The sequence below is a fragment of the Nannobrachium achirus genome (genome assembly GCF_963921795.1).
Source record: "Nannobrachium achirus genome assembly, chromosome: 18".
Classification (NCBI taxonomy): Eukaryota; Metazoa; Chordata; class Actinopteri; order Myctophiformes; family Myctophidae; genus Nannobrachium; species Nannobrachium achirus.
Genome location: NC_137825.1, coordinates 17,900,325 through 17,928,274, shown reverse-complemented (window position 1 = coordinate 17,928,274; position 27,950 = coordinate 17,900,325). Strand labels below are relative to the sequence as shown.

General features: G+C 44.4%; 1 protein-coding gene and 1 pseudogene across 3 annotated transcripts; both read right to left on the bottom strand.

The window, feature by feature from the left end:
* Positions 1–550: 550 nt before the first annotated feature.
* Positions 551–27,950, bottom strand: cpn1 (carboxypeptidase N, polypeptide 1). Of its 2 annotated transcripts, none has more exons than XM_080747732.1 (9): positions 27,471–27,950; positions 21,779–21,975; positions 15,834–16,016; positions 10,425–10,601; positions 10,017–10,128; positions 5,770–5,909; positions 4,481–4,580; positions 1,949–2,067; positions 551–933 (listed from the first exon to the last, which is right to left on the bottom strand). In XM_080747732.1, the coding sequence occupies exons 1-9, from the start codon at positions 27,700–27,702 to the stop codon at positions 823–825; spliced, it is 1,371 nt and encodes a 456-aa protein (XP_080603858.1). In that variant the 5' UTR covers positions 27,703–27,950; the 3' UTR covers positions 551–822. The 2 variants fall into 2 exon arrangements, with proteins under 2 accessions (XP_080603858.1, XP_080603859.1); XM_080747733.1 differs by having other exon boundaries at positions 15,834–15,989.
* LOC308303756 (WD repeat domain phosphoinositide-interacting protein 2-like) lies at positions 18,661–19,648 on the bottom strand (annotated as a pseudogene). Its single transcript has one exon. The product of its transcript is annotated as a WD repeat domain phosphoinositide-interacting protein 2-like (transcript).

Sequence of the window (27,950 nt, the reverse complement as noted above, 5' to 3'; positions counted from 1 at the left end):
AAAAAGATTTGTTCTTAAAATAAAAATCCTGCCAGTGTGCCGGTGATGACCCTCCCCTGTGCCAATGTTGGCATCTGTGCCTAAGGTTGCCTACCCCTGATATATACAGTATAGTGTGTTAAGAATAATGTTTTCACTTCAGTAAACAGGGTGTAGAGATGAAAAGGTTAATGAATGTTAATGAGCATTTAATTAACTGTATGTTGTGGTTTGCCAGCCAAGGAGTGTGTGTGCAAAGTCTGGCATGGATAGGGGCAACGGTGGCGGGGGCAACGGTGGCGGAGATAAGAGTAGGGCCAAAAGTGTCGGAGGACACTTTTGACACTGACTGACTGACTGACTGACTGACTGACAGCCGGTGGAGGTTTTGATAGTAACTGCGACTTGTGTTCCTGGCCTGAGGTGTAAAAGCACAAAAATGTGTTCCCGTCCATAATGTAAATGAATGCAGGCAGTCAGCAAAATACATTTTATAGTTTTTTATTGTATTACTTTTCATTTTTATTATTTTCATCAAGCATACTTGAGAATGTTAAAAAATAATGTCCTTTACAAAATACAGAATGGCTGTTCTCCTTTCAAATCCAGACTTATATACAAATACATCAGGCTTTGTCACTCACATCACGTGTCCTTATTACAGTTGATATTCATCCCCATACACACCGATGAGGTCAGACAAAAGATACATTTAGGAATATAATTGGAAAGTTATGTATTATGCTACAGTAATGTTCTTTCCCCTCATTCGCGTGTGTGTGCGTGTGTGTACGTGCGTGCGTGTGTGTGCTCGCGTGTGTGCGCCTGAGTTTGTGCATGGTCTCATCTGGGCCCCAGGTTGACGGGCATCTTGGACGCGTGGTTCCTCTTGCCGTGGTGGTTCTGCTTGGTGTTCAGGTTCTGCTTTGGTGCCGGCTTCAAGTAAAAATGCAGCTGTGTGAGTTAAGAAGAAAGAGGGGGACAATTTACTGTCAAAATCCTGAGTGTTTATTTAAGTCAGAGGTTCTCAAACTTGGGGTCGGGAGTCCCCAAATTATTTTGTGGGGTCCCCAGATGATTAGCTTAAGAGCTTTTTCTCTCACTCAACGGTAAACAAACCAACACTGCACATTTATAAAGTGACAATTTAAGGACGTTCAAGACCGTTTTAATACCAAACTGGCCAAACTGTAAAGAATTAAGTAAGAAAGAGTTGCACAAGCACACACACACACACACACACACACACACACACACACACACACACACACACATACACACACAGGGGCGTCACAAGGGGGGGGGGGGGAGTGGGACTGAGTTGCTAGGGCCCCAAGGTGGAGGGGCCTTGACTATTTTATAACTAATTCATTCTTTTATCTCAGATCTCAAGCTTGTAGATCTGCTATTTTTGAAAAGTCGTGAAAATGCGTGCAAATCTTTGAATATAAATGTATTTGTAACTCAAATTTTGCTTCAGGGGGGGGGGGGGGGTCCCTGGAACTAAATATTTTGAGATGGGGTCTGTGGCCAAATACATTTCATTTTGGGGGTCCTTCACATGAAAAGGTTTGAGCACCAACATAGTTTTTCAAAAAACCTTAGAAGTATTTGAAATAATCAAAGACTTTTTTTAACGATTTTTCAAAAATAGCTGATCTACAAGCTCACAATGATCTGTGAGCTTGTATATCTGCAATTTTCCAAAACACAAATCAAGCACAAAACAATGCATTCCGAGTCTAAATGGGTTAAACCCCCTCCCCCTATGAAGAACATTCATGGGGGGCCCGCAGTGAATACTTGTACCCAGGGCCCAGAATTTGGTGCAACACCCCTGCACACACGCACGCACGCACGCACGCACATACACACACACACACACACACACACACACACACACACACACACACACACACACACACACACACACACACACACACACACACACACACACACACAGGGGTACCTGTATGGCCTCAGCAGGCCCCACAGTGACGGAGCTGGTTGAGGGGAGGTATCCGGGGGCGGAGGCTGTCACACTGTAGGTCCCGGGCAGTAATAATCTGAAGTAGTCTCCATCCACTCCTATACAAGATAAATGCACTGTCGTTACAACTCATTCTGCAAATTCTACAAATGCCTTATAAATCAGTGGTTCTCAAACTTTTTTTCATGTCAAGGACCCCAAAATTGATTTGTATTTGGTCACGGACCCAACATCTGAAAACGTGTTGTTTCAAAACACTTTCAAGATTAAAAAAAAGGGGCACAAAGTGATGTGCTGTGAGCTTGGTTATCTGCAAATAATAATAATAATATGAACATAATTTGATTTTGTCCATATCGCCCAGCCTTGGTTTGTGACCAGAGACAGACCACTATGGACTTCACTTTTACTTTTTCAAGGTTACTTCAACCAAATCACCTCTAGAGGGCAGGCTTATCCAACACAAATCAAAAGGGATTTCAGTGCCCTTCAATTTTAATGCAAATAATACTTGCAGTAGCAGTGGCTCTTTCCTCAGCTCTGTGGTTGAAATCTAATTAATGTGCTAATTACAAACTTTAAAATCAGTTATTTACACAGAGCAACACAGTAGGACGGGTCAGCAACTTCTTTGACCTTTTTCAGTGCCCTTCAATTTTAATGCAAATAATACTTGCAGTAGCAGTGGCTCTTTCCTCAGCTCTGTGGTTGAAATCTAATTAATGTGCTAATTACAAACTTTAAAATCAGTTATTTACACAGAGCAACACAGTAGGACGGGTCAGCAACTTCTTTGACCTTTTTTCCTTCTTCTTTTGAAATACTTTCTTTCACATTTGTTTCTCAGGAGGACATTGTAATTGTCACAGTTTTTTGAGATTCAGTAAGATTGAGACCAGGAGCGCTCGTTTTGGGGCACAAGGTGGAGCAAGCCGTGCCTCCTTCGGGAACTACCCATAATTAGTCCTACAGAGTTATAGATTTAGGTATAGTTTTACTGAGGTTAGGGTTAACATTCACCTGGTTAGCATTCACCAGTTTAGTTTTAGGTTTTACTGAGGTTAGGATTAGGGTTAGGTTTAGGCATAGTTTTACTGAGGTTAGGGTTAGGATTAGGGTTAGGTTTAGGCATAGTAGCATTCACCAGGTTAACATTCACCACCGTGGGACTAATGCATTCAAATGCTCTACCACTGAGCAGCTCCCCAATGACATCGGCTTCTTCCAGGGACTGCCCCCAGTCAGGGTTAGAATTATGGGGGTCCGCTGACTCCGCTCATAGGTCCGAGGGTCCGTTGGTCCGAGTAGCAGGTTAGCTACTCACCAGCGTCGACAGGTTAGCTACACACCAGGTTAGCATTCACCAGTGTTTGTTTTACAGAGGTTAGGGTTAAGGTTAGGTTTAGGCATAGTTTTACTGAGGTTAGGATTAGGGTTAGGTTTAGGCATAGTAGCATTCACCAGGTTAACATTCACCAGCGTGGGACCAATGCAGTCAAATGCTCTACCACTGAGCAGCTCCCCAATGACATCGGCTTCTTCCAGGGACTGCCCATGAGGTGAAGTAAAACCCAATCTTACTGGTACCTCAAACAAACTGTAACATAATGACCGTTAGACTCCACCTATCAGCCAGACTCTCGCCCCAGTCAGGGTTAGAATTATGGGGGTCCGCTCATAGGTCAGAGGGTCCGTTGGTCCGAGTAGCAGGTTAGCTACTCACCAGCGTCGACAGGTTAGCGTTTAACCAGGTTAGCATTCACCAGCGTTTGTTTTACTGAGGTTAGGGTTAAGGTTAGGTTTAGGTCGTCGGCATACCGACCCGTCGGCATATAGGGTTAGGGTTAATTTGCAAACAGATGTGAGGGGACTTAATTTCTTTTTAATATATATATATATATAGACCTATATATATATATATATATATATTTAATTTCATGAAATGCCATGAAGTGTTGGCAACTGTGCCTAATGGCCAAGCATGCAACTCCTTGCAACCATTATCACAATGGCAGTTACAAGGAGTTGCATTGGTGCGGTCTGGCCTCAAGGTTGCCTATGCCCAAGGTGGAGGGGCCTTAATTATTTTACACTTTAGCTATTGAAAAATAGCAGACATACAAGCTCACAGCGCTGCAGCGAGTGCCGTGCTGCGAGCTTGTAGATCTGCTATTTTTTGAAAAGTCGAGAAAATGTGTGCAAATCTTTGAAAATATTAATTTTCTAAAAGCAAACATTTGTAACTCAAGGGGGGTCCCTAGAACTAAATATTTTGAGATGAGGGTCCGTGGCCAAATGCATGTCATTTTGGGGGTCCTTCACATGAAAATGTTTGCGCACCATTGACATAGAAACATCGTTTTTTTCAAAAACTATTCAAAGACAATTTTTCAATAGTTAAAGCACAAAAATGCCCCCCTATGAAGAACATTCACGGGGGCGGCCCGCAGTGAATCCTTGTACCCATCAGGGCCCAGAATTTGGTGCGACACCCCTGGCCCCGCGTCTCACCACTGGTCACATCATGGTTGACTCCACCCACAGCGATCTCGGCATTGGCGATGGGGTTGTTGTTCTCATCATAGACCATGCCTTTTATCCCATGATGCACCTGGAGAACCAAGAGAAAACATTTAAATCCCTTTCATGCTTTGTTGACCAGGGTATTGACCAAGTGTACATTCCTACAAGTTCACACAAGGAATCACAATAAATGCGTTGTGAGCTTGGAGATCTGAAATGTTCACTGGCAATTTATCCATTGTGACATGTCAAGGATAGGGACGCTTAATCACTCCCTAATATAATCACACAAAGATTTGCTGGAGCCCTTGCAGTATCTCTGAGCACCCCCTAGGGGTCACAGACCTCCTGTTGAAGATCTGTGTTTTCCTAACCTGACTTTCGCCAGATAGTTGCAGCAGTGCGTAACGCTCTGCCTTACATCTGGGCTCTCTCGGCCAGACTCTATGTAAGGGGCGGGCCATTTTTTGAATTTCTGTAGCAGGTGATTGGATGTGGCCGTTTCTATCACAGTGTGGGAGTGCAACTCCAACCACTCATATTGGCCTGTCTGCATGACGTTGCACCCAGAATCCGCCTCCTGGGTTTCCACGTGGTCTGCAATCAGACTCTATTGGCTCAGAGCCGCTCAGAGCCCGCCCATAGCTGCCGCTGATTGGTCCGGCCCGGGACTTAACGAGTGTTATCAACTCTGGCGGACCGAGCCCAGATGGTAAAGCAATGCAACGCAATGCTGCCACCATCTGGCGAAAGTCAGGTAAGTGTTTTCCTGAGTCAGACTCATGAAGTAGAGTGGCTCCTGGGAACTAGAAGGTTCCTGGTTCAATCCCTGGCACCAGGGACATGCTGGGCCCCTGATTCAGCCCGGGAAAAAGAGTTGGAGAGGCCCTCATTGCGTGCTATAGAGAGAGAGATCTCTCTCTCTATAGCGCTGCTGCAACTCAAAGATTTGCCATTTCAGATCATGACAAGTGACAAGCCAGTGGGCCAATTACATGAGTTAGGCCTATATTTCGTTGTTGTCGGGTGGAAACCTTGTATGTCCAAAACCGTTTGTTTTGTATTTATCATTTAAAAAATGATTTAAACTAGTGAAAACAGCCGTGAGGCGTTGTGTGCTTGTAGATCTGCTGTTTTCACTACTTTTGTGAGACGGCCTTGGATGATGAAGCAGGGCTTTACTTAGCAAAAAAAATTACACATTTGAAACTTGGAGATACACGCGTGCGTCGTGCGTGCGTGCGTGCGTGCGTGCGTGCGTGCGTGCGTGCTCCAACCTGCTCCAAATAGGACACCAGAGCCTCTCTGTTGCCCAGCCACTCTCTCTGCAGGGCTGAGGCTGGAGGGAACTTGTCACAGCTGAGCTCCAGGGTGATCTCATAACAGTTGGTGTACAGGTAGTTGAAGTCCTGCATGCCTGCAATGGAAGGGGCAGACAAAGAAAGACTATTAATAATAATAATAATGCATTTTATTTATAACGCACTTTACCTTCAAAAAGAATCTCAAAGTGCTACAGTACAGGGTTAAAAACATATTTTGAGGGGTCCGTGGCCAAATACATTCTGGGGGTCCTTTACGTGAAAAGTTTTGAGCACCACTGACATATTAGTTACTGTAGGTTTTTCAAAAAACCTTAGAAGGATTTGAAACATTCAAAGACTTTTCACAATTAAAAAAAAATAGCAAATAGCAGCACGACTCATTGCTATTTTTCAAAGGGCACAGAATTTGCAGCGACAGTGCGACACCCCTGCTCCAGCCTGCTTTAGGAGTGGAACACCTGCAGCCCATTACTACTAGTCATCAGGCTAAAAGGACAATGGACTACAACCTGTAGCTCAGGGGACTTTGTTTTGTGCCACTTTCCTTCTTTGCTCTTTCTTCTTGTTCGCCCACGCTCGGCATACTTTGGTACTGAGTTTTGTTATTTTTCAGTTGACTGGGTGGGAGACTTCGAGTCTAGTAATCCATTTTTGGGGGGTTATGTTTGGGTTTAGTTTAGATTTAATGTTTTGTTTGGGTAGTTTAGGGAGGAACAGTGGGGTTCGACGGACAGCGAGGTTATATGGCCCAGTAGGCCCCGTCTTTTGTTCTTTCTGGCTGGGGATCTCCTACCTCGTTTTGTTTGATTATTTATACACGTTGGGGTATATTTGTTTCTCTTTTTATTGAATCATTTATGGTTATTGGTCTCTGAGCCTTGCTTAAGAGGCCACAACAATAACTGAGACATATTATGTATTACACACTGGCTGTGCCGGGATTTGAAACGTATGGCTCTTTTTGAGAACTCTGTGAACCGTGGCGTGCAGTGTAACTTATTTCACATGTTCTGGATTTCCTTCCATAATACGCTAGGGCAGAGGTTCTCACCCTGTGGCCCAGGGCCCACTGCCGGGCCGTGAAGATACTGCAAATGGGCCCCCAAATAATTAGCAAAACACTAACATTTTATTGATAATACGTATAATATTACAATAAAATAATAAAGCTGCACTATGTAACTTTCCTCTTCTATCTTGGATTTGAATCCGGTTTCCTGAGCAAATGCTGTATTTTTTTTAATACCATTGAGCTAATAGAGCCTGCCTCTTTGCTCAGGGAATAAATTGGATCTTGACCATCAGGTCCAATTTCGTTCAAATGATGTTTTTCACCTGATGATACTTCATTTACAGTCATTTGGATTGCTTCAGTTGATATTGCACGACTGTTTTACACTCTTACTCTATTATTGACATAATATATTTGGTACTAACTTGTAGCTGCAATCATTAATGGAATTTGTATTCCTAGATCAGTGCTTCTCAAACAAACTTTAATTTCAAGGACCCCATAACTCTGGGAGTATAATGGAACCCATTTGGTTCCAGTGGTAGGCCTACACTCTGAGAGTTACAGGTTTGTAAGGGTCCATTTGGAACCCTCTCAATGAACCCAGATGGTCCCTGGACCCCACATTAAGAACCACTGTTTAAATTATATACGGGTACCGTATCGGTACTATATCGACCGATACACAAGTTATGGATATTGGAATCAGTTTCAGGAAGGAAAAACATTTTTAAATTGCGAAAATGGATTGGATCTGTTTTTGCACTTTTATTAAAGGAGGACTTCACCACTTTTCAACCTGTCTTCATATAATAGGTCCTCACTAATGTTCATGATAAAATAGCACAGTTCTTTTCTACTCAGTGTGGGTCTCATAGGAGAGCTGTGGGCGGGTCAAATCCATCCACCAGTGACATCATCGATGGGGAATCCAAGCTAATAGAAAATGCAGGCTTTCTATTCCTGAAAAGTTGCAGTGTTAAAGTGGAAGCCATTGTTCTTGCGATAAAAAAGATCTGTCAAATAATGATGTCACTGGTGGATGGATTTGACCCGCCCACAGCCCTCCTATGAGACTCAGACTTGAGTAGGAAAAAAATGTGCTATTTTATCATGAACATTAGTGAGGACCTATTATATGAAGACAGGTTGAAAAGTGGTGAAGTCCTCCTTTAAGTTTGCTGTTCATGACGAATTTCCCCCTTCAGGGATGGTTCTGTTTATAATAGACATTGAAAAAAATAAACTATCACAGAACTTGACAGGTTCTATAAGGTTTCATTGCTATGGAAGGTTCTGGGTTTACCCTTACTAGTGGAAACGAGCCAGTAGATATTAACCTGTACTTCCTGACACTCTGGATATGAACTGTACATCTGAAATATGTCAAAGAGCCTCGTATTGGTTGGGAAAGGGGGAAAACAAACCTGGTGGAACTATGACATAATTCTTTGGAGCAAATAGTTAAAGTAAACATAGCGTGTTCCTGCTAAATGAGTAGAGTGTGGGCGATTCAAACGGTGGCATGAGTTCTTCTCTGAAAAGTCAACACTCCAATATAACAAGTATATACCTCTGCAGGATTCTCTGAAGTTCTCAGACTGCAGACAGGGGCGTCACAAGGGGGGGGGGAGTGGGACTGAGTTACTAGGGCCCAAGGTGGAGGGGCCTTCATTATTTTATACTTTAGCTATTGAAAAATAGCAGATCTACAAGCTCACAGCGCGGCACGAGATGTGCTGCGAGCTTGTAGATCTGCTATTTTTGAAAAGTCAGGAAAATGTGTGCAAATCTTTTAATATATGTATTTTTTAAGCCAACTTTAACTCAAATTTTGCTTCTGGGGGGTCCCTGGAACTAAATATTATAAGATGGAGGTCCGTTGGCGGGTCCTTCACATGAAAAAGTTTGAGCACCACTGACAGAAACATAGGTTTTTGAAAAAACCTTCAAAGACTTGCACAGATTTTCAAGATTTCTCAAAAATAGCACAGAGTGCACAAAGTACTACTGTACATGCCCTCCTCAACTGATTCCCTATAGTTTAAAGCGCCGGGGGTCCCCAGATGATTAGTATAATGTGCAAACAATGTTGCTCTCACTCAACATTAAACAAACCAACATAAAATATAAGTGTATACTGGGTATCTGCATGTTTCTTAAGTGACAGTTTAAGATATTTTAAGAGCTTTTTAGTACCTCTAAAATGAAAAGAATGACAATAATACTAATAAGACCATTACTACGTCAAAGGTAACCAACAAACTACTATAAAACATTGGCAACCACTGGCCAAATTGTCCAATGTTACCTAAGAAAGTTGCAAAAATAGACGATGGAAAATAGCTGCAATAGCAGCATCAACTAGAACAGGGGTTTTCAAAGTGGGTGACGGGGCACCCTGGGGTGCCGCGAGATCATTTGATAATATTTTGAATTTATTTGGACACTTGAAAAAAATATATTATTTTGTATAATTTTAAACTTGAAGCACAGAGTTATTTTCAGTCAGTTCTAACCAAAATGGCTATTATCTCAAGGTTTTCCTCGCAACATAATCACTAAAATATCGTCACTGTCTGGCAGAAACCTCGTATCTCCAAGTTTCAAATGTGTACGTCTTTTGCCCTGCTTCATCATACAAGGCCGTCGCACAACACTAGTTAAAATGGCCATAAGTCCGAAGGTTCATAGTTTAGTACATTTTATAGATGATAAATACAAAACGAACGGTTTCGGACATACATGGTTTCAACCCGACAACGATGATATGCTATAAATATAAGGTGCTGGGAGTGAAAATTGTAATGTGCCTCGGATTAAAAGAATATTATGGGGTGCCCTGAGACAAAAACGTTTGGGAACCCCTGAACTAGAACTGCACTCTGCCGAGGTGTCAACTTGCACCTCGTGCACAAGTAGGCCATACATGGCCGACTTGTGCACCAGCAGAGCGCGCCACGAGAATGGCATCGACAGGAATGCTGGTCACTCATTGGCTGTTAATGATGACGTTGCTAGAAATGCTGGTTCCTGATTGGGCTATGGGCTTAAAACAAAGAAGGACACCGACATACTGTCATCAAACTTCATAATAATATTTGCCTAATGTTTCCTTTCATACCCAGCTCTGATTGGCTGACAGAATCAGTGGCACTGTCAGCGAGGAGGTCTAATTGGCTCTTACCTTTGGACAGTGAATACCAGCTGGCTCCATTGGTGATTCCTTCTTCAAAGAAGTCTCCGCAGTTCCAGCCCTTGTGCATCCAGCTGTGGGCGTACGAGTAGGTCCTCGCCAACTGACACACAACAACCATTCACACAGAACATTAGGTCAGTGGTCGCCAAATAAAAGCCTGGGTTCCCGAGGCTAGGTCAGTGGAGACACACACACACACACACACACACACACACACACACACACACACACACACACACACACACACACACACACACACACACACACACACACACACACACACACACAGAGCGTGCGCGCGCACACACGCATGCGCATACACGCACGCGCACACACGCTTCAGTGGCAATGTTACCATCTGGAAATGGTTTCCTATGTGCAGCGGAGTATTAATACCTTTTTAAAGATCTTATCGTCCGCTGTGGCGGCGTAGGTGGTCCTCCCTCGGATGCGGGGGTCCCTGGCCTTGTCGAAAGGGTAGTTGGCCACCACGGCCCCTCCGTGGAGGTTGGCCGACAGGATGAAGTTGTAGTTCTGCATCCACTTGATGACGGCCAACGTCTCTGGTTCTACCTGTAGGCACAGATCACAGTTTACAGTTTAGGCATTTAGCAGACGCTTTTAATCCAAAGCAATTTACAATAAGCAGGTCCTTTTAGTCCTAACTATTAGTAATTTTAACTGGTTACTCCCATCCTCTCCCCTCTCTTTTGTAACACATGACAAGGTGGTTGACGGATATGTGAAATGTTCAAGTTGCAGGTTTAGGCTGCCACACATTGTTTGGTGGACGCTAAAACCCACTAAAGCACGTTCACTCAATCCTAGCCATAAATCACGGTGACATGTAATAATAATTGGTCCTGTTCAGGGGTATGAAAGGCTAATAAACACTATAGCAAGCCAGCTCTAAGGGGTGGAAAGTAACTTTTACCTACTGTAAGTACATTAACTACGTATTGTATGTGAATACTGTGAAATCCTTCCCCCACAATAACAGAAATCAGAAAAGACTATAGAGCAGGGGTCTTCAACAGGGGGTCCTCAGAGTTACTACAGGCCGTCCTCCAAATCTTTATGTGATAGAAACCTTTTTTCTCCTTTTTTATATTAACCACTTGAACCCTAGAGTCCATATTTGCCAAAAATAGCAGATCTACAAGCTCACAGATCAGCTATTTTTGGCAAAGAGCTTTGGTGTAGAGGGGGAAAAGGGCAGACTAAGTACAGAGCGAAAGGTCAAGTTTATTAAGTATTGACGGTTCAAGTGCTTAAATATCTGACAACACAAATCGACATGAATCCAAAATACACTGACGATTGTGCTGTCCAACAATGAAACTATATGGAATCTATGGATTCCTGCTTCATCTCTCTCTCAACTAGCAAAGGGGTCCTTGGCCTGACGTTTATAAACTTGTCCCATGCAGACGCTATATAGCTGTGATTTAAGGCCGTAGGTGTTTATTATGTGTAGACTAGAGGATCTTTATGTGACCGTGTACTTCCTTTATAGACCCAGAGATGTTTTCAGGGTGTAGGGTTACAAGTGGAGGACACAGACACTAGAAAAACACACACAGACAGAAGGGCAAATAATCCCCGCCGATAATAATGTAGCCTATCTACAGACCACTAGGGCTGCAACTATGAATTATTTTCTTGCCAATTATAATATTGAATAAACAAGAAGGAGAAAAATGTATGAATGAATCTAACCACTTAAGCCCTGTTCTATAAAAAAATTCGGACAAAGGTGTCATGCAGAAATAATAATAGCCGATCTAAACAGCTCACAACGCACCACGTTTCAGAAGTTTTTGTATTAAATATTGGGATTTAAATCTTCTCTTCTGGGGGTCCCAGGCATCAAACATTTTCAGATGGTGTGGTCCACGGCCAAATGCATATAAACGTGCACGGTCCTTGGTTTGAGAACTAGCTGCTATAAAGGCCAATGTTCACACCAACTACTTGGAAGTGGAACAAGCCATTAATTGCCACCGTGTGGCCTGCTGCACAAACACAGCCTGCCTGGGTTGGAGAGGTTGGGACTGAGAACAGGGCTTCCATGAGTAAGGCAAACAAAGGGCTTTCTAGGAACTGACCCCCGCTGGCAGCGCGTGGGTGGTTTGGTTCTGCTTGAAAACTTGGAATTGGGTATGACGAGAAATAACAACCACTTTGGACGGTTTCAAAGACGCGAGCCGAGGAGAAGCACGTGCCAGCCTTCCCTGTTCATACCAAGGACAGCGTTGTAAAAAGTACTCACATGTTATACTTAACTTAAGTAAAAGTATCAATACAGCAATAAGTAAAAGTCCAGAATTCAAAATGTACTTGAGTAAAAGTATGAAAATATTAGCATCAAAATCTACTGAAAGGGGTTCCTCAGAGTTACTATAGGGGGTCCTCCAAATCTTCCAGTCCTTTTTATATTAACAACTTGAACCCTAGCGTCCATATTCTGAGAACTGTAGCCAAAAACGGCAGATCTGAGCTTGTAGATCGGCTATTTTCTGAAAAAAGGTTTGGTGTAGAGGGGAAAAAGAGCACACTAAGTACAGAGTGAAAGGTCAAGTTTGAAACACAATTGAAACACATTGACATGAATCCAAAATACACTGATGATTGTGCTGTCAAACAATGAAACTATATGGAATCTATGAGAAGGTTGTGGGGGTCCCTGCTTCATCTCTCTCTCAACTAAGGGGTCCTTGGCCTGAAAACGTTGAAGACCCCTGCTCTGTTTACATGACTATTTGTTTGTTGACCAGAGTTCATGTCATTTACTTTACTGTGTTAATGTAAGTCTCTCCGGAAAAGAGCATCTGCAAAATGTCTCAATTGTAAATTGTAATTGTAAGGACTGCATAGTACTACACTGCAAAAACCCTGAGCGTTACAAAATGTCATCAAATTGACCCGTTAGTTAGAGTCTCTCCACTTAGAACCCTTTGTTGTACGGCAAAAAACAAATGTAGCTGAGCTCGTAGATCGGCTATTTTTTTGCTGAAATGTTTTGTGTTTTTTGCGTATTCATGCATGAATACGCAAAAAAACACAAAACAAGCTAGGGCTGTGTGGTCAATGGTTCTCACAATAGGACTTTTTCCTCCGGCAAATAACTGGTTCTGGTTCTTTCTCCCGCCTATGGGATGAACCAGAGGTGAGCTTTTCCACCAAGAACTGGAGTTGGTTTCCGAACCGTAAAAGTTGGTTCCGAATGGGAACCACAAAATCCTTGGTTCCTCTGGTTCAATCATGGTTCAATCTGGTGGAAACACAAGCCGGTTCGCAAGAACGAACCAAGGTTCCAAGAACGAACCAAGGTTCCAAGAAAGTTGAACCGGTACTGGTTCTAGAACCAAGGTTCTTTGCTGGTGGAAAAGGCCCCAATGAGGGGTCCAGGCACCCTCAAGGTTCCTTGAGGCGGTTCCAAATGGACCCTTACAGGTCTGTAACTCTGAGAGTGTACAAATGGAACCAAATGGGCCGTTACAGGTCCATTTGGTTTCTATTTGCATACTCTGTCTGGGGGTCCTTGAAATTAAACAGATTGAGAACCACATGGGTGAAATGAAGTTTTACCGCAGCGGTTCCCAAACATTTTAGTGTGGTCTTCCCCATGACCCAAACTTGTGAAAATAGCAGATCTATATATAGATCTACTATTTTCAATACAACAAATTATAATAATAACCTGCGAGTCACGACCCATTGTTTGGGAAGCACAGTTTTACAGCGTGCTATATCTGCCATCCGTGTGTGTGTGTGTGTGTGTGTGTGTGTGTGTGTGTGTGTGTGTGTGTGTGTGTGTGTGTGTGTGTGTGTGTGTGTGTGTGTGTGTGTGTGTGTGTGTGCGTGTGCGTAAGCTGGGCTGGGGGTGGTATCCTCCCTTCCCTTCCATTCCTTCGACACCACAGTCATCATCTAAAAATACCAGTTTGGTAAACACATCCCAGTGCAAGGCACTGCCATTGTTTTCCCCAACAGCCTGTTATGTCTGCCTTTATCATCCCACTGCACAAGGTCAAGGTCACAGCATTCTTTCTCCTCATACTATGTCACATACTGTGTGTGTGTGTGTGTGTGTGTGTGTGTGTGTGTGTGTGTGTGTGTGTGTGTGTGTGTGTGTGTGTGTGTGTGTGTGTGTGTGTGTGTGTGTGTGTGTGTGTGTGTGTGTGTGTGTGTGTGGTCCCCAGTTGAAGAAAAACCTAACTTACGGGGCAGGCACTTGCACACATAGACATCAAAGGGGGCTTGATCCCTTGCCCTTTTATTCGTCTGTTAAAAGTGCCCTCTCCAGACCATGAATGCAGTTTTTACGATGGTGAAAGAAATGCAAATGCCCTCTTTCCATGCCATACCTAAAGGCAGCATTCAAGAGAATTGCCTTGTCCAAACTCTTCTGAACTTGAATGTAGCATCTTATGTTGAAAGAATTGCCCTTTCTGTGTAGAAATCAAGCATTGAAAATAGCCTACCTCCAATCACAACGCGCCGTGAGCTTGGAGGTCGACTATTTTCGATATTTTCACGAAAAGGTCCTTTTAGAAATGTCAGCCCCTGCCTCTCTAAAATTCTCTGCACGTCCCTGGTACGGGGAGATTAAAGTTAATTTCCAAGTAGTGAGATAAGCAAACACACACGCACAGGTGGCCGGAAAACATGCTTGTACATTAACATTACACGCACGCGCGCGTGCACGTGATTCATGAACATGAACACGTAAATATTTTTTCTTTGGCACCGCGTCTCTTTATGTAAGTGGCTCAGTGTTTTCACACATACTACTATGTGGCTACTTGGGTTGCAGATGTTTGTTTTGAAGGGAAAAAAGGGGTGGAAAAGGAAAATAAAACACATTTTTTGAAGATTAATTTAAATTTCCACCTCAGCTTGACTGATGGTTTGGGTTTCAATTTTCCCCCACTTCCTTCATGAACACATTTACACACCTGTAGCACTTTTCCCCCTGTAATGCCATGTCCAAGATAGGGACTCCAAGGTTGCAAGTGGTTAAGCCTTATTTCTACTTTGTCGTACGATAAAGTAGAAATGTCCTTTTAGATTTGAGCTAAAGGGCATTTTTTATACTTTGGCAATTCAAAAATTAGCAGATAATATAAGTTCATAGAACATCACTTTGTGCCACGCTATGAGCTTGTAGTTTTACATTTTTTAGTTTTAGTGTGAAAGATTTGTGCAAAACTTAACAAAAATATATATATTTAACTTTCCTTCTAGGGGTTCCTGGCACAAAATATTTTGAGATGGGAGATTGGTGAGCATCACTGACAGTGTTTTTGAGCGGTGCAAACCGCTCCTATAAGTGGCTGTGCGTGTGTCTGTAGCCTTTTTCCTCAGCGTTTTGCTATAGCAAGCACGACCACCGCTCATTGGGTGTGATTTGAGTGCAAACCGCTCCTATAAGTGGCTGTGCGTGTGTCTGTAGCCTTTTTCCTCAGCGTTTTGCCATAGTAAAATGTGTGTACGTAGCATCATGTTTGTCTAGTTATGTCGTATGTCTGTAGCATTTTTCCTCAGCGTTCTGCCATAGCAAAACGTGTGTATTTAGTATAGCCTGTACATCCTAGACTTAAATCCTAGTCTGCTTATAGCAAAATGTGTGTATGTAGCATCATGTTTGTCTAGTGATGTCATATGTCGTATGTCTGTAGCCTTTTTCCTGTTATGCAAGCACGACCACCGCTCACTTCACATTCGGTGTGATTTTTCAGAAAACTGTTGGTATTTAGAATCGGCCCTCAGGGTAAGCATTCCATAATGATGAAGCCCAACCTGTTGCTCCCAGTTGTCGGGCAGTGGCAGGTGGTGGTTGCGTCCGCTGCTCTTCTCGTAGTAGTACATGAGGGCGTTGAGGTCGGGGAAGTTCCGGTTCAAGTCCTGCTCCCTGGAGTTGCCTCGGCCCACCAGGTAGCCGTTGAACTCTGGACCCTGTCGGCCCACAGACAACACATCATGCTGAGATGATATATTAGAGAGAAAGGAAAGAAGAAGGGGTGTTATGTCATAATATAATATATAAATATACAGTATAGCAGGGTTCCCCAATAGGCTAATTCAACACCAACCCCAGTAATAATGGTGGTATAAGAGCAGCAACAACACTAGTATATTGTCGTTGTCGGGTGGAAACCTTGTATGTCCAAAACCGTTCGTTTTGTATTTATCATCTATAAAATGTACTAAATAGTGAAAACAGCAGATCTACAAGCACACAACGCCTCTCATCGCAAGGCGTTGTGTGCTTGTAGATCGGATGTTTTCACTAGTTTTGTGCGACAGTCTTGTATGATGGAGCAAGGCTTTGCTTTACCAAAAGACGTACACATTTGAAACTTGGAGATACAAGGTTTCTGCCCGACAGTGACGATATTTTAGTGATTATGTTGCGAGGAAAACGTTGAGATAATAGCCATTTTGGTTAGAACTGACTGAAAATAACTTTGTACTTCAAGTTTAAAATGATACGAAATATTTTTTTCAAGTGTCCAAATAAATTCCAAATATTATCAAATTATCTCGCGGCACCCCTGGACTGCCGTCGTGGCACCCCAGGGTGCCCCGTCACCCACTTTGAAAGCCCCTGGCATATATAATACATAATACATCACAGTATATTGTGATTATCTCAGGAGTAGGCCTATATCACTTACACATACTATATATTATACTAGCAAATCTATATTTGCTAGTATAATGTGATACTGTATATCAGGGGTCTTCAACAGGGGATCCGGGACCCCTAGGGGGTCCTCAGAGTTGTTACAGGGGGTCCTCCAAATCTTTGTGTGACAGAATGTATTTTCTCCTGTTTTATATTAACGATTTGAACCCTAGCGTCCATATTCGGACAACTTTAGATAAAAATCGCAGATCTATAAGCTCACTACACCTCGCAGCGCGAGGCGTTGTGAGCTTGTAGATCGGCTATGTTTGGCAAAGAGGTTTGGTGTAGAGAGGGGAAAAGAGCAGAGCAATTACAGTGAGTGAAAGTGAAAGTTTATTAACAGTTTTACTGCCAGATGTTATAATTTATTTATTGGGTCTGGTGCCAGCAAAAGCAGCTTACCTTTGCGAGGTTATAGACAAAGATCTATTCGTTTTTTTTTTGTTCTTTTTTTCCCTCATTACATAGATGTACTTTGGTAATACTGGCAGTAGAGGGCAGCCTCATGCAAGAATTAATGTGAAATGGCCGCGCTCGGCTGCCATCCGTCCAGACCACTGAATCGCTACAGAGCAATAGATCCAGCGATAATAACAAGGAAGTGATTTATTACTCCATTGATGCTAACGTGCGGTGGATTTTTTAGAGCACTATTACGGGAGATGTTTTTACCGTACACACCCGCGCGACCCCTCATCAGTTTACAGACATCAAAACAAGGTACAAAAGAACGAGCCAAAGAACAAACTATTGGCATCGCGCTGCTGTCAAAAATGGGGCGAACAGGAACGTCCGTAGCGGTAAAAGAGTTAAGTATTGGTTAAATATCTGAAAACACAAATTGACATGAATCCAAAATACACTGATGATTGTGCTGTCAAACAAATGAAACTTTGGAATCTATGAAAAGGTTGTGGGGGTCCCTGCTTCATCTCTCTCTCAGCTAAGGGGTCCCTAGCCTGATAGCGTTGAAGACGCTTGCTGTATATTATACTAGCAAATCTATATTTGCTAGTATAATGTGATATTGTATATTATTGTGTCATTGCTTTCATAACACATAATTCTAACCAAAACTGTTATGGTTCTAACCAGCAGCTTGCCTAGCAGTAGAGTGAGATTAGCAATATTTGTTCATGTTAATCTTGTATATTCCTACACTGCACCTGAGACATTCATACTTGACTCCAGTTGGTAACGGAAAACTGAAATCATGCCAGTCTTATACAGCTAGCTGGCGTAGCTGTACAGTTTTTATTCAACCTTTATTTGAATCGGGCTCGCCCCATTTAAATTGTTTTTTTACAAGAAAGACTTGGCTAAGAGGGGCAACATTAAACATTTTTGTAAGGGGGAAATACCATACAGTATGAAAATGATTACAAAACAGTCCCATACCAAATACTTTTCTTTTCTACTTTACCATACATTTTCTCTACAAATAACTATGTCCTGATGTTTAAGTTAATATGCTGACACACTATTTGGATGTGTGTACTTGCTAGTTTGTAGCAGGTCGTGCCCTTTGTCATAAAACACACATTCATACATAAATAAACTTGGTATTGATGTAATTGTTACGACCATAGGTTGCAGTTATTGCGACTGTAGGTCGCAGTGTGTGACTGCCTGGAGGCAAGAGCTACATTTGCAAAGAGGATGCTGGGCACAAAGATTCAAAAACACTCTTTCACAATCTTCTTTTCTTTTTGTGTTTCATGGGTTGATTTTTGGCACATGTACATGCAAAGCTTCAAGTTCACCCGCGCAGGGGAACGGAGGGGTGAGGGGGCAAATTGAATCAGGGAGCGAGGGACGGGAGAAGGGAGGGTAGGAAGAAGTATTAAGGTAGACACGTACGTGGACAGACAGACTGACGAGACGGGCTCTTGAGTGCTTGAGCTTTTAAACGCTCCACAGCGCCCACTCCCGTCTTTAATCCTGCCCTTCCCTCCCCTGCCCTTCATAGCAGCGCCAGAGGAGCCCTCTGATTGGCCGCTCATCCAGTCTCCGGGATGAGCGGTGGCTGCTTGTTCTCCTCCTCCATTCGCAAGTCGCTGAGGTCGTCCTCCAAGCCCGCCCCTCCCACAGCGCCATGCTCCTCGCAGTAACCTTTAGTGACTGCAGCGCTGTAGCTCTGAGACACCAGTGGGCGACCATGATCTCGTTGGGCGCCTCAGCGCTGCCATCTAACCTGTACTGTTTCATAAGTGTGCCTTCTCCTCCCTCCTGAGGGTCCAGGTTGTACAGATACAAGTAGCCGTCAGCGGCCGCTACTAGCAACCGTGGAGAAGACACGAATCACTGTACCCTTCTCCGAGGCTGTGGCCAATTGGGTTCCACTAGCATCAAAGGCCAACGCAGCTAAAGGACCGTCGTGGGCTGGGATCATGTTCGCCGCCTGCAGGTTAACAGTGTCAAACACTTGGACCTCTCCTGTAGTGGCACTGCCAGGGTAAGCAAGGCGACAGTTATTGTTGATGGAGAGGGCACATAAACCTGTGGGGTTGGGTGGGGTCTCTCTGATGGTGTGCAGGACCTTCATGTCCCTGATGTTGTGGATGTACAGTGACTCCTCCAGACAAACTATAAGCCTCCGTCTATTGAGTTTGACAGCCAGTATGGTGTTGGCGTAGGAGTAGTTACAGATCTCTGTTCCCTTCTTGAAATGACAGACTTTGAGCTTCCTGGGTGCCTTCAGACTGACTACAGCCACTAGACTGCTGGAGAACAGACGCTCCACAATACACACATCCTCCGTGTCCGTACATTCATACATCCGCACCAATTCGTCCACAGATTAGAGGGAGAAAAACGTGTATCCTGATTTGGTGCCAACAGCTAAGGACGTGTTGTCCTGGTTGAAGTTGGCGAAGAGGAGCTGGCTTCCGCCAGCGTCCCCGCTCTGACTGGCCAGGTTCATGGGCTCGACACCATTGATTTATATTGACACTGCGGTGAGAAATATAGCAGCAGTTTAAGGCAGAGGTTTGTAAGAAAAGGGGAGCTTCCGTCACTTCCTCAGCCTTGTTCCAGTGATTGTTGTTGTTTTTCCACCAGGGCTGTTGCTCTCGCCCTACCGCGCATGCTCTGTGTGTTGCGACGCTCCCCTGATGTCATCAATTTTAAGCCCATATTTGGCAATGCTCATATAAGGACGTTCCATATGGCCCAGGCCAGAATTCATTTGCAAATCAAGATAGCTGACTATCATCACCTGGATTTCCATATATGAAGATCACGACACTGACCTCATCAAACTCTGGATATCCATACATGGAGATGACTGGTTCATCACCTAGATCTCCAAATATGGAGCTGACCTCTATATCTGATTCCCAGATGATGCCCTAATATAATCACCACACTAATATAATCCCTTTTATGGGCTTATTAAGCCCATATATGGCCAAGACAGAATTCATTTGCAAACCCTGGATATTCATACATGGAGACAACCTAGATCTCCATATGGAGCTGGTCAATACCTCTACATCTGACCTCATGTAGTCCATATACTGTATGTACTGTATATACCTGACCTGTGATGTTCAACTTCTGACATCACAGTGATGACTCGACCAGCTCAGCGGAAAAGTATACATGCCAAAGCAGCCATGTGCACGCATCCATGGGCGCAACCTCGCCCTTTTTGGGGCCGAGGTTGCTTCTCGCCCTTAGGGCTTCTTACTGGTATACTGTACTGTAGTTCATAAATTAAACGTTAGATTCGAAGCCATCCTGCTGCAGCACGTACCTTCTTGTACATGCTGCTTGACATTCTGACCAGCGTGATTTCAGAGTGAACTGGTATACAGTACACAACCTTAGATGTCAGGTGTGTGTGTGTGTGTGTGTGTGTGTGTGTGTGTGTGTGTGTGTGTGTGTGTGTGTGTGTGTGTGTGTGTGTGTGTGTGTGTGTGTGTGTGTGTGTGTGTGTGTGTGTGTGCGTGTGCGTGTGCGTGTGTGTGCGCGCGCGTGTGCGCTCTCGCGCGCGTTGGAAAGCCCAAGCTTAATTTTTTTACGACTATGTGTGTTTGTGCGCCCATATAATTAGCCCTAGCGTAGCAGCAGTTGTTTTTGCCAGAGACACTATGGTAATAACAGACATTAACAGAACAATGATATCAAACCTAGAATCTGTCCTAAATTATATACTACACACACATCTGTGGACAAGAACACTGCATAATAACCCATCTAAACAATACAAACAGAAGACAAACATGTTTTTTCCACCGCTCTTAGAATGTTTCGAACCTTTCACACACGCATGCATGCATGTATGAATGTATGAATTAAATTAACCCATACTGTACACATGATTGTACTAGTCCGTCTCGACTGTGTTGATGACAACAATACCCAGTAGGACTAAGTGTGTGGATTGTTAACTCTGTGGGCTAATTCATGTCAAAGTGGAGGTTTCTTGAAATAGAAAAAATCACACCCGTGTGAACTGAGCGGTGGTTCCCCCCCCCCTTCCCCCCTGTGTGTGTGTGTGTGTGTGTGTGTGTGTGTGTGCCTGGTCTGGCCTGGCCTGAACAACAGCGCCCCTCCCTTAACATGTGTGGTCAGAAAAGGTTACTGCAGGCTACAGACAGACAGACAGACAGACAGACACGCAGACAGACAGACAGACCCACACACGGCCACGTATAGGAGAGTTGTGACCACCACTCAAAAAAGGGCTTTGCAACACTGGTGTAGTTTAGGTAGTTGACCAAAATGTAGTCGAGTTTCCTCTAGCATAGTGGTTCTCAAAGTGGATTTCTTTATTGGGGTCCTTTATTGGGGTCTAAATTGACCTGTACAATTCTGTAACTTTGATCGTACATTTGGTTCCATTTGTAAACTTTGTTTTTTTACAACAAGGGTTCATATTTTAGATACCGGCGGTAGTCATTAGAGAAAAGAAAATATGTGTGTCAAAATGTTTTCATTTACTTCTTTCTATTGTTTTAGCGAAAGTTGTCCTTTAAGGGAAGACCTTCAAATTTCAAAGTTTAAAAAAAAACACCGCTTCTTGCAACAGCTGCCACTGCTACGTCACCTGATTGGCGGCCACCTCGTAGCCGTCGGGGTTCATGGAGGGCATGATGTGGATGCGCGTGTCGTGGATCAGACGCATGATGCGCTGGTTCCCCGCCTGGTACTCCTGGCACAGGAACTGGGACAGCTGGATGAGCAGCTCGCGGCCCAGGACCTCGTTGCCGTGCATGTTGCCCACGTACTTGAACTCTGGCTCCACTGGGAAGAGAGAGGAAAAGAAAAGGAAGCGAGAGGGGGGGGGGGGCAAAAGGGTTAAAAGGGGGGGTTGTGGGGGACCAAACCAAACCCACACGGCAGCGTTTTGCTTCCAGAAGTGCTGTTAAAGCATGAAATCAATCAAATGCTTCAGTTCAGATCCCACCCAGCAAAAGGGTTAAAAGGGGGGGTTGTGGGGGACCAAACCAAACCCACACGGCAGCGTTTTGCTTCCAGAAGTGCTGTTAAAGCATGAAATCAATCAAATGCTTCAGTTCAGATCCCACCCAGCCTAATGCTGCGTTCATACACTGGCAGATACAAAAGACGCAGTTAGCTACACGGCATATGTGTAGCTCCGTATCTGAAATTGCTGTCAGCTCAACTTATTTGTACTGTAGCTGTGTAGTCTTGTAGCTTTTGTATAGTAGCAGCAACAAACGTGCTGTATCTTTGTATCTTCGTGTCGCTGGCTTCCATTGAAAAGGAATGGTAGCCTGTATCTTTGTATGGGAAAGCAACATTATAGCTGCAGGCCTCGACACAATGTTTCTGCTCACAACTAATAACACCAGCCTACTGGGATACACCCGGTCAGCAATGACATTCTGAAGGTTTCTTCTTTTCCCATTACGCTGTGGCATTGCTGTGGTCTCAATAAACCAACAATGAATCTCTGGGACGATATACATGTGTTGACCAAGATGAGACTGATTGGAGCTGATGGTATTATTTGGATAAGGTGACAGGGTCATTCTTTTGGGCCTCTGCCACTGATTGGCTTAGCCAGCTATCAAAACAGTCCTGGGGTTCACCTAATTGGCCATGAATACGGACAAGCGGCAACGAGGGCTTGCAGCCAGACCATGACCATTGACTGTATCCACGCTGTTGAGCGCCAAACCTATATGTCCATGTTTAATCTTTTTAATGTTGTCCCCCCCCCCCCCACACACAAATAAATGCCCTAGTAGTTCATACTTCATCCTGACTGCGTCACACAAAAGCAGCAAAAATAACCAAACAACAAGCTCACAACATAATCATAAATTGTCTGTCTCCCCAAATTAGAAAGGCCAGGAAAGTGTCTGTAGGTTTTATACATTTTACCAATGAAAAGCATTATCAAGAGCTTGTAACCAACAATAATAATGCATCTTTTAACCATACAAAGCATCACTTTTGAAAAGCGCAAATGCTTAATCTATATCAAAGGAAACAATAAACTGTAGTAATAACTACAATGGCTCCATTGGAACACAGGTTGTTTTTTCAATAAAGGTAACCGTATTGGACAAGCAAGCAATATTTCCGTCTGACAGTGCTGATAGCTAGACCCAGCAGTCTCTTAATAACAGGACTTTGTCTGAGGCCTTGCCCTGATCCAGTTGTGTTTGGTCAAGTGATTGATGACTTCTTCTTTTCAACATGATAGTGATTTGGTGCCTCTTCAGTGCAGAGAGAGAGAGAGAGAGAGAGAGAGAGCGAGAAACCCCAGCATGCTCAACGTTTACTTTCCAAAAGATCCCCATGCCAAAAATGTGGTGACAGTCTGATTAATTCGCATTCCTCCTAAAGGCTGTGGCTTTGGGGGCTTTTAATTGGCCTTATGAATGAGAATCATTCATAACTTTTTTTTAACTGCACCTCCAGCAGCTTTCATACAACAAGGGCCCAACTGAGTCTAGCTACAGTAGGGCTTAAGAAACTACAGTAGTGTCTAGTCACTGGCAGGTGGAAACCTTGTACTGTATGTCCAAAACTGTTACTTTTCAGGTAATGTAACATTTAAAAAGTACCATTCCAATGGATCCAATGTTGTTATTTAGTCAAAAGCTCTTGACCAGCTGTTCTTGACCACTTTCGAAAAAGGATAGCAAAAATGGCAGATCTACAAGCTCACACAAGCGTGTTGCAGAGCTTGTAGAGCTGCTATTTTTGCTGCTTTTGCGAGACACTGTAGTATGACGAAACATGGAGATACAAGGTTTCTTCCGGACAGCGACGGTCTTTGTGAGGAATGGGAGAGAGGAGAGGAGAGGGTGCCCTGGGGGAGACAGCTCTGTGCCCAGTGTGCATGTTGTACTGCTCTCTGGAAACACATGTATCCTCCTTAGCCTTGGATCAAACCTCACCACATCCTCTCTCCTTCTGCCTGCCTGCCTGTCTCTCCTACACTGTCTCCCTCTCAGCTGTCCTACTGTCTGTCTCTACTATACTGTCTCCCTCTCAGCTGTCCTACTGTCTGTCTCTACTATACTGTCTCCCTCTCAGCTGTCCTACTGTCTGTCTCTACTATACTGTCTCGCTCTCAGCTGTCCTACTGTCTGTCTCTATTATACTGTCTCCCTCTCAGCTGTCCTACTGTCTCTCTACTATACTGTCTCCCTCTAAGTTATCCTACTCTGTCTCTCCTACACTGTCTCCCTCTCAGCTGTCCTACTGTCTGTCTCTACTATACTGTCTCCCTCTAAGTTATCCTACTCTGTCTCTCCTACACTGTCTCCCTCTCAGCTGTCCTACTGTCTGTCTCTACTATACTGTCTCCCTCTCAGCTGTCCTACTGTCTGTCTCTATTATACTGTCTCCCTCTCAGCTGTCCTACTGTCTGTCTCTACTATACTGTCTCCCTCTAAGTTATCCTACTCTGTCTCTCCTACACTGTCTCTCTCTCAGCGGTCATTCTGTCTGTCTCTCCTACACTGTCTCTCTCTCAGCGGTCATTCTGTCTGTCTCTCCTACGCTGTCTCTCTCTCAGCTGTCCTACGGTCTGTCTCTCCTACACTGTCTCCCTCTCAGCGGTCATTCTGTCTGTCTCTCCTACACTGTCTCTCTCTGAATTGTCCTACTGTCTTTCCTACACTGTCTCCCTCTCAGCTGTCCTACTGTCTGTCTCTACTATACTGTCTCCCTCTAAGTTATCCTACTCTGTCTCTCCTACACTGTCTCCCTCTCAGCTGTCCTACTGTCTGTCTCTACTATACTGTCTCCCTCTAAGTTATCCTACTCTGTCTCTCCTACACTGTCTCCCTCTCAGCTGTCCTTCTGTTGTCTCTCCTACACTGTCTCTCTCTCAGCGGTCATTCTGTCTGTCTCTCCTACGCTGTCTCTCTCTCAGCTGTCCTACGGTCTGTCTCTCCTACACTGTCTCCCTCTCAGCGGTCATTCTGTCTGTCTCTCCTACACTTGTCTCTCTCTGAGTTGTCCTCCTACTGTCTCTTCTACACTGTCTCCCTCTCAGCTGTCCTACTGTCTGTCTCTTCTACATTGTCTTGCTGTCAGCCAATGATAATGATTTATTTGCACATTTCTAGACATAGTCACAAAGTGCTTTACAGAGCAGGATAAAAGAACAACACAATGAGCATTGTACGATAAACACATACAAATCAGTTGTCCTGCTGTCTGTCCCTACACAGTCTCCCTCTCAGCTTGCCTAAAGTGTTTTCCCCTACACCAGCTTCAATTTAGCGACCCTATTGTCTGTCTCTCCTACATTGTCTCCCTCTCAGTTTGCCAACTATCTGTCTCTCCAACACTGTCTCCCGCTCAGCTTTCCTACTGTCTGTCTCTCTCCTACACTGTTTGTGTCTCAGCTTTCCTACTGCTCGTCTCCCCTTACACACTGCCCTCAATTTAAAGCTGTCCTATTGGTAAGGATACACTCCTTACCGGTGTTTGTGTAAATAAATTAAACAGGGAAACATGAGGCGAAAGGTGGCTGTCCGCTCTCCTCTTTCTTTATAAAAAGAAAGCCCGGACTCAGCAGCATGTGAACGACATTGACTTCCTTTGTGCGACGGCGGAGGGGTCAAAACCCACGCCAGACCCCTCTCTGGTGGTTCCCCTCCGTCAGCGCCGCTGGTTCCTGTTTTTCAGGCCCCCGGTCACCTTGCCACGGGAACACGTACACATCCTTCTATTCTGGCAGAGGAAGCCGCTACTTGTGCAAGAGAAGGGAGCTGAAAAAAAAAGAGCTGGCTCAGCCCTCAGCCAAAAGGCACAGTCCCTGTAGAAATCTCGCAGACATCATCAAGCTTTTTTCTTTCTCCTTTTTGAGCGGTGGTCACAACGCTCCTATACGTGGCCGTGTGTGTGGGTCTGTCTGTCTGTCTGTTTGTCTGTCTGTCTGTCTGTCTGTCTGTCTGTCTGTTTGTCTCCGTGTCCGTAGCCTGCACTCCTGCAGTAACCTTTTCTGACCACACATGTTAAGGGAGGGGCGCTGTTGCACACACACACACACACACACACACACACACACACACACACACACACACACACACACACACACACACACACACACCACCGCTCAGTTCACACGAGTGTGATTTTTTTTTCTCTTCTCGCCTTCACTGGTTGAAAAAGCGAGATGTTGTGCATGTACTGTGACCATAGAGCTACGAGGTTTCCATTTTTTGCAGTACGTGCAACTTGCATCACATGCAATTATTTCTGTCTATGGCCAAAGCAAAAGAAAAGCAAATAATACGCATTTGAGTTCAGAACTAGCTGTTGACTCAAAGTGACACTTTGTAAACTGTGAAGCTGTCATGCTCTTTCAGCTGTTGAAAGCATGGCCGTCGGGCGTGTTTGAACAGATAACAAAGCTTCAAATGAATCACAGATGTCCTTAAGGGGTAGCCTATACATGTTTTTTAGTTGCTACCCTTTCTGTGAACAAGCCCGAAAACCGCCCACTCCGAATGAAGTATTCTGAAGGTTTTTCCACAAATGTCGTTCCACTGATGTTTTCCTAGTAATAGTGAGGGCAAGAAGCCAGCTTGGGCCCCGGCTCTGCTTTTTCCTACTCCGCTATTAAGCCACAGAATAACACACTCCACAGAATCTAAACCTCGCCGAGCCAAAGAGCCACGATCTTGTATTTCATCTTGTCAACCCCCACTGACAGCTCTTGTCTCCGGGCAGGCTGCAGCCAGCAGCAGCGTTTCTCACACCCCACAGCAAGAAGTGTGAAACCAAAAGGAGAGATCCATTTGACAGGAATGCACTTTACTACAAGAGCTAGTATTGTTTGTTGATGTTTGGAGAACAAGAATCAAACCGCATAATGTCACCGCATGGAGGGTTCACGAACCCTAACTTTATGGGTCCCCTAACCTATTTAATTTACTTCCTAACAACTTCTTGTAGACTATAAGGGAAAAGGTAAAGAGCTGTTACATATCCCAGAAGCCTTGAATAGTGCATGCATGTACAGACATCCTATCTCTTGACAGATACTGTATGCAATGAATGAATGATGATTTGACCCATTTAGTTCGCTTTCTTTTCATTGGCTATTCAAAAATAGCAGATCTACAAGCTCACAGTGTGTCACTTTGTGCTGCGCTGCAAGCTACTTTTAAGCATTTTTGAAAAATCTTGAAAGTGTAAGTGTAAGATTAAGAAGGCATTTGTGAAATGGGTTCTGGGTTAGGGTCAATACACATGTCATCTCATGCAATAGAATTAAACAGGTAAAATGAGGCTCTGCTTACAAGCCTCGTGGATGCCCGGGTTGTCGCTGAACTCCAGCACGTAGAGGTGGCGTCCCTCCACGCTGCGCCCGACGCTGTAGATGCGGGTGATGTAGGGGCACTCGCTCTGCACGGCGAACAGGGCGCGGACCATCTCCTCGTAGCGGTGGTGCTGGAACTCCGGCCCGGAGGCGCGGGCCAGGTGGCCTGCCAGGCCCAGCAGCAGAGCACCTAGCCAGCCACCCCACAGCATGCTGCTCGCCCTGCCCTGGCCCTAAGGTTCCACAGTGCTGGAGGAGGACTGGACAGGAGAGGAGTTAAGAAGAGGGGAGCTGGTTGACTGCCCAGAGGCAACCTGACTCTCTCTTTCTCTCCCTCTCTCTCTCAACCCGTCAGTCCAAGTCCAAGCCCTCCCTTCCCTCTCTCTCTGAGGCTGTGAATCTACACACCTCTGTCACTTCAAACCATAGTGCTCCTCTGGCTCTGACTAGCTCTTTTCTC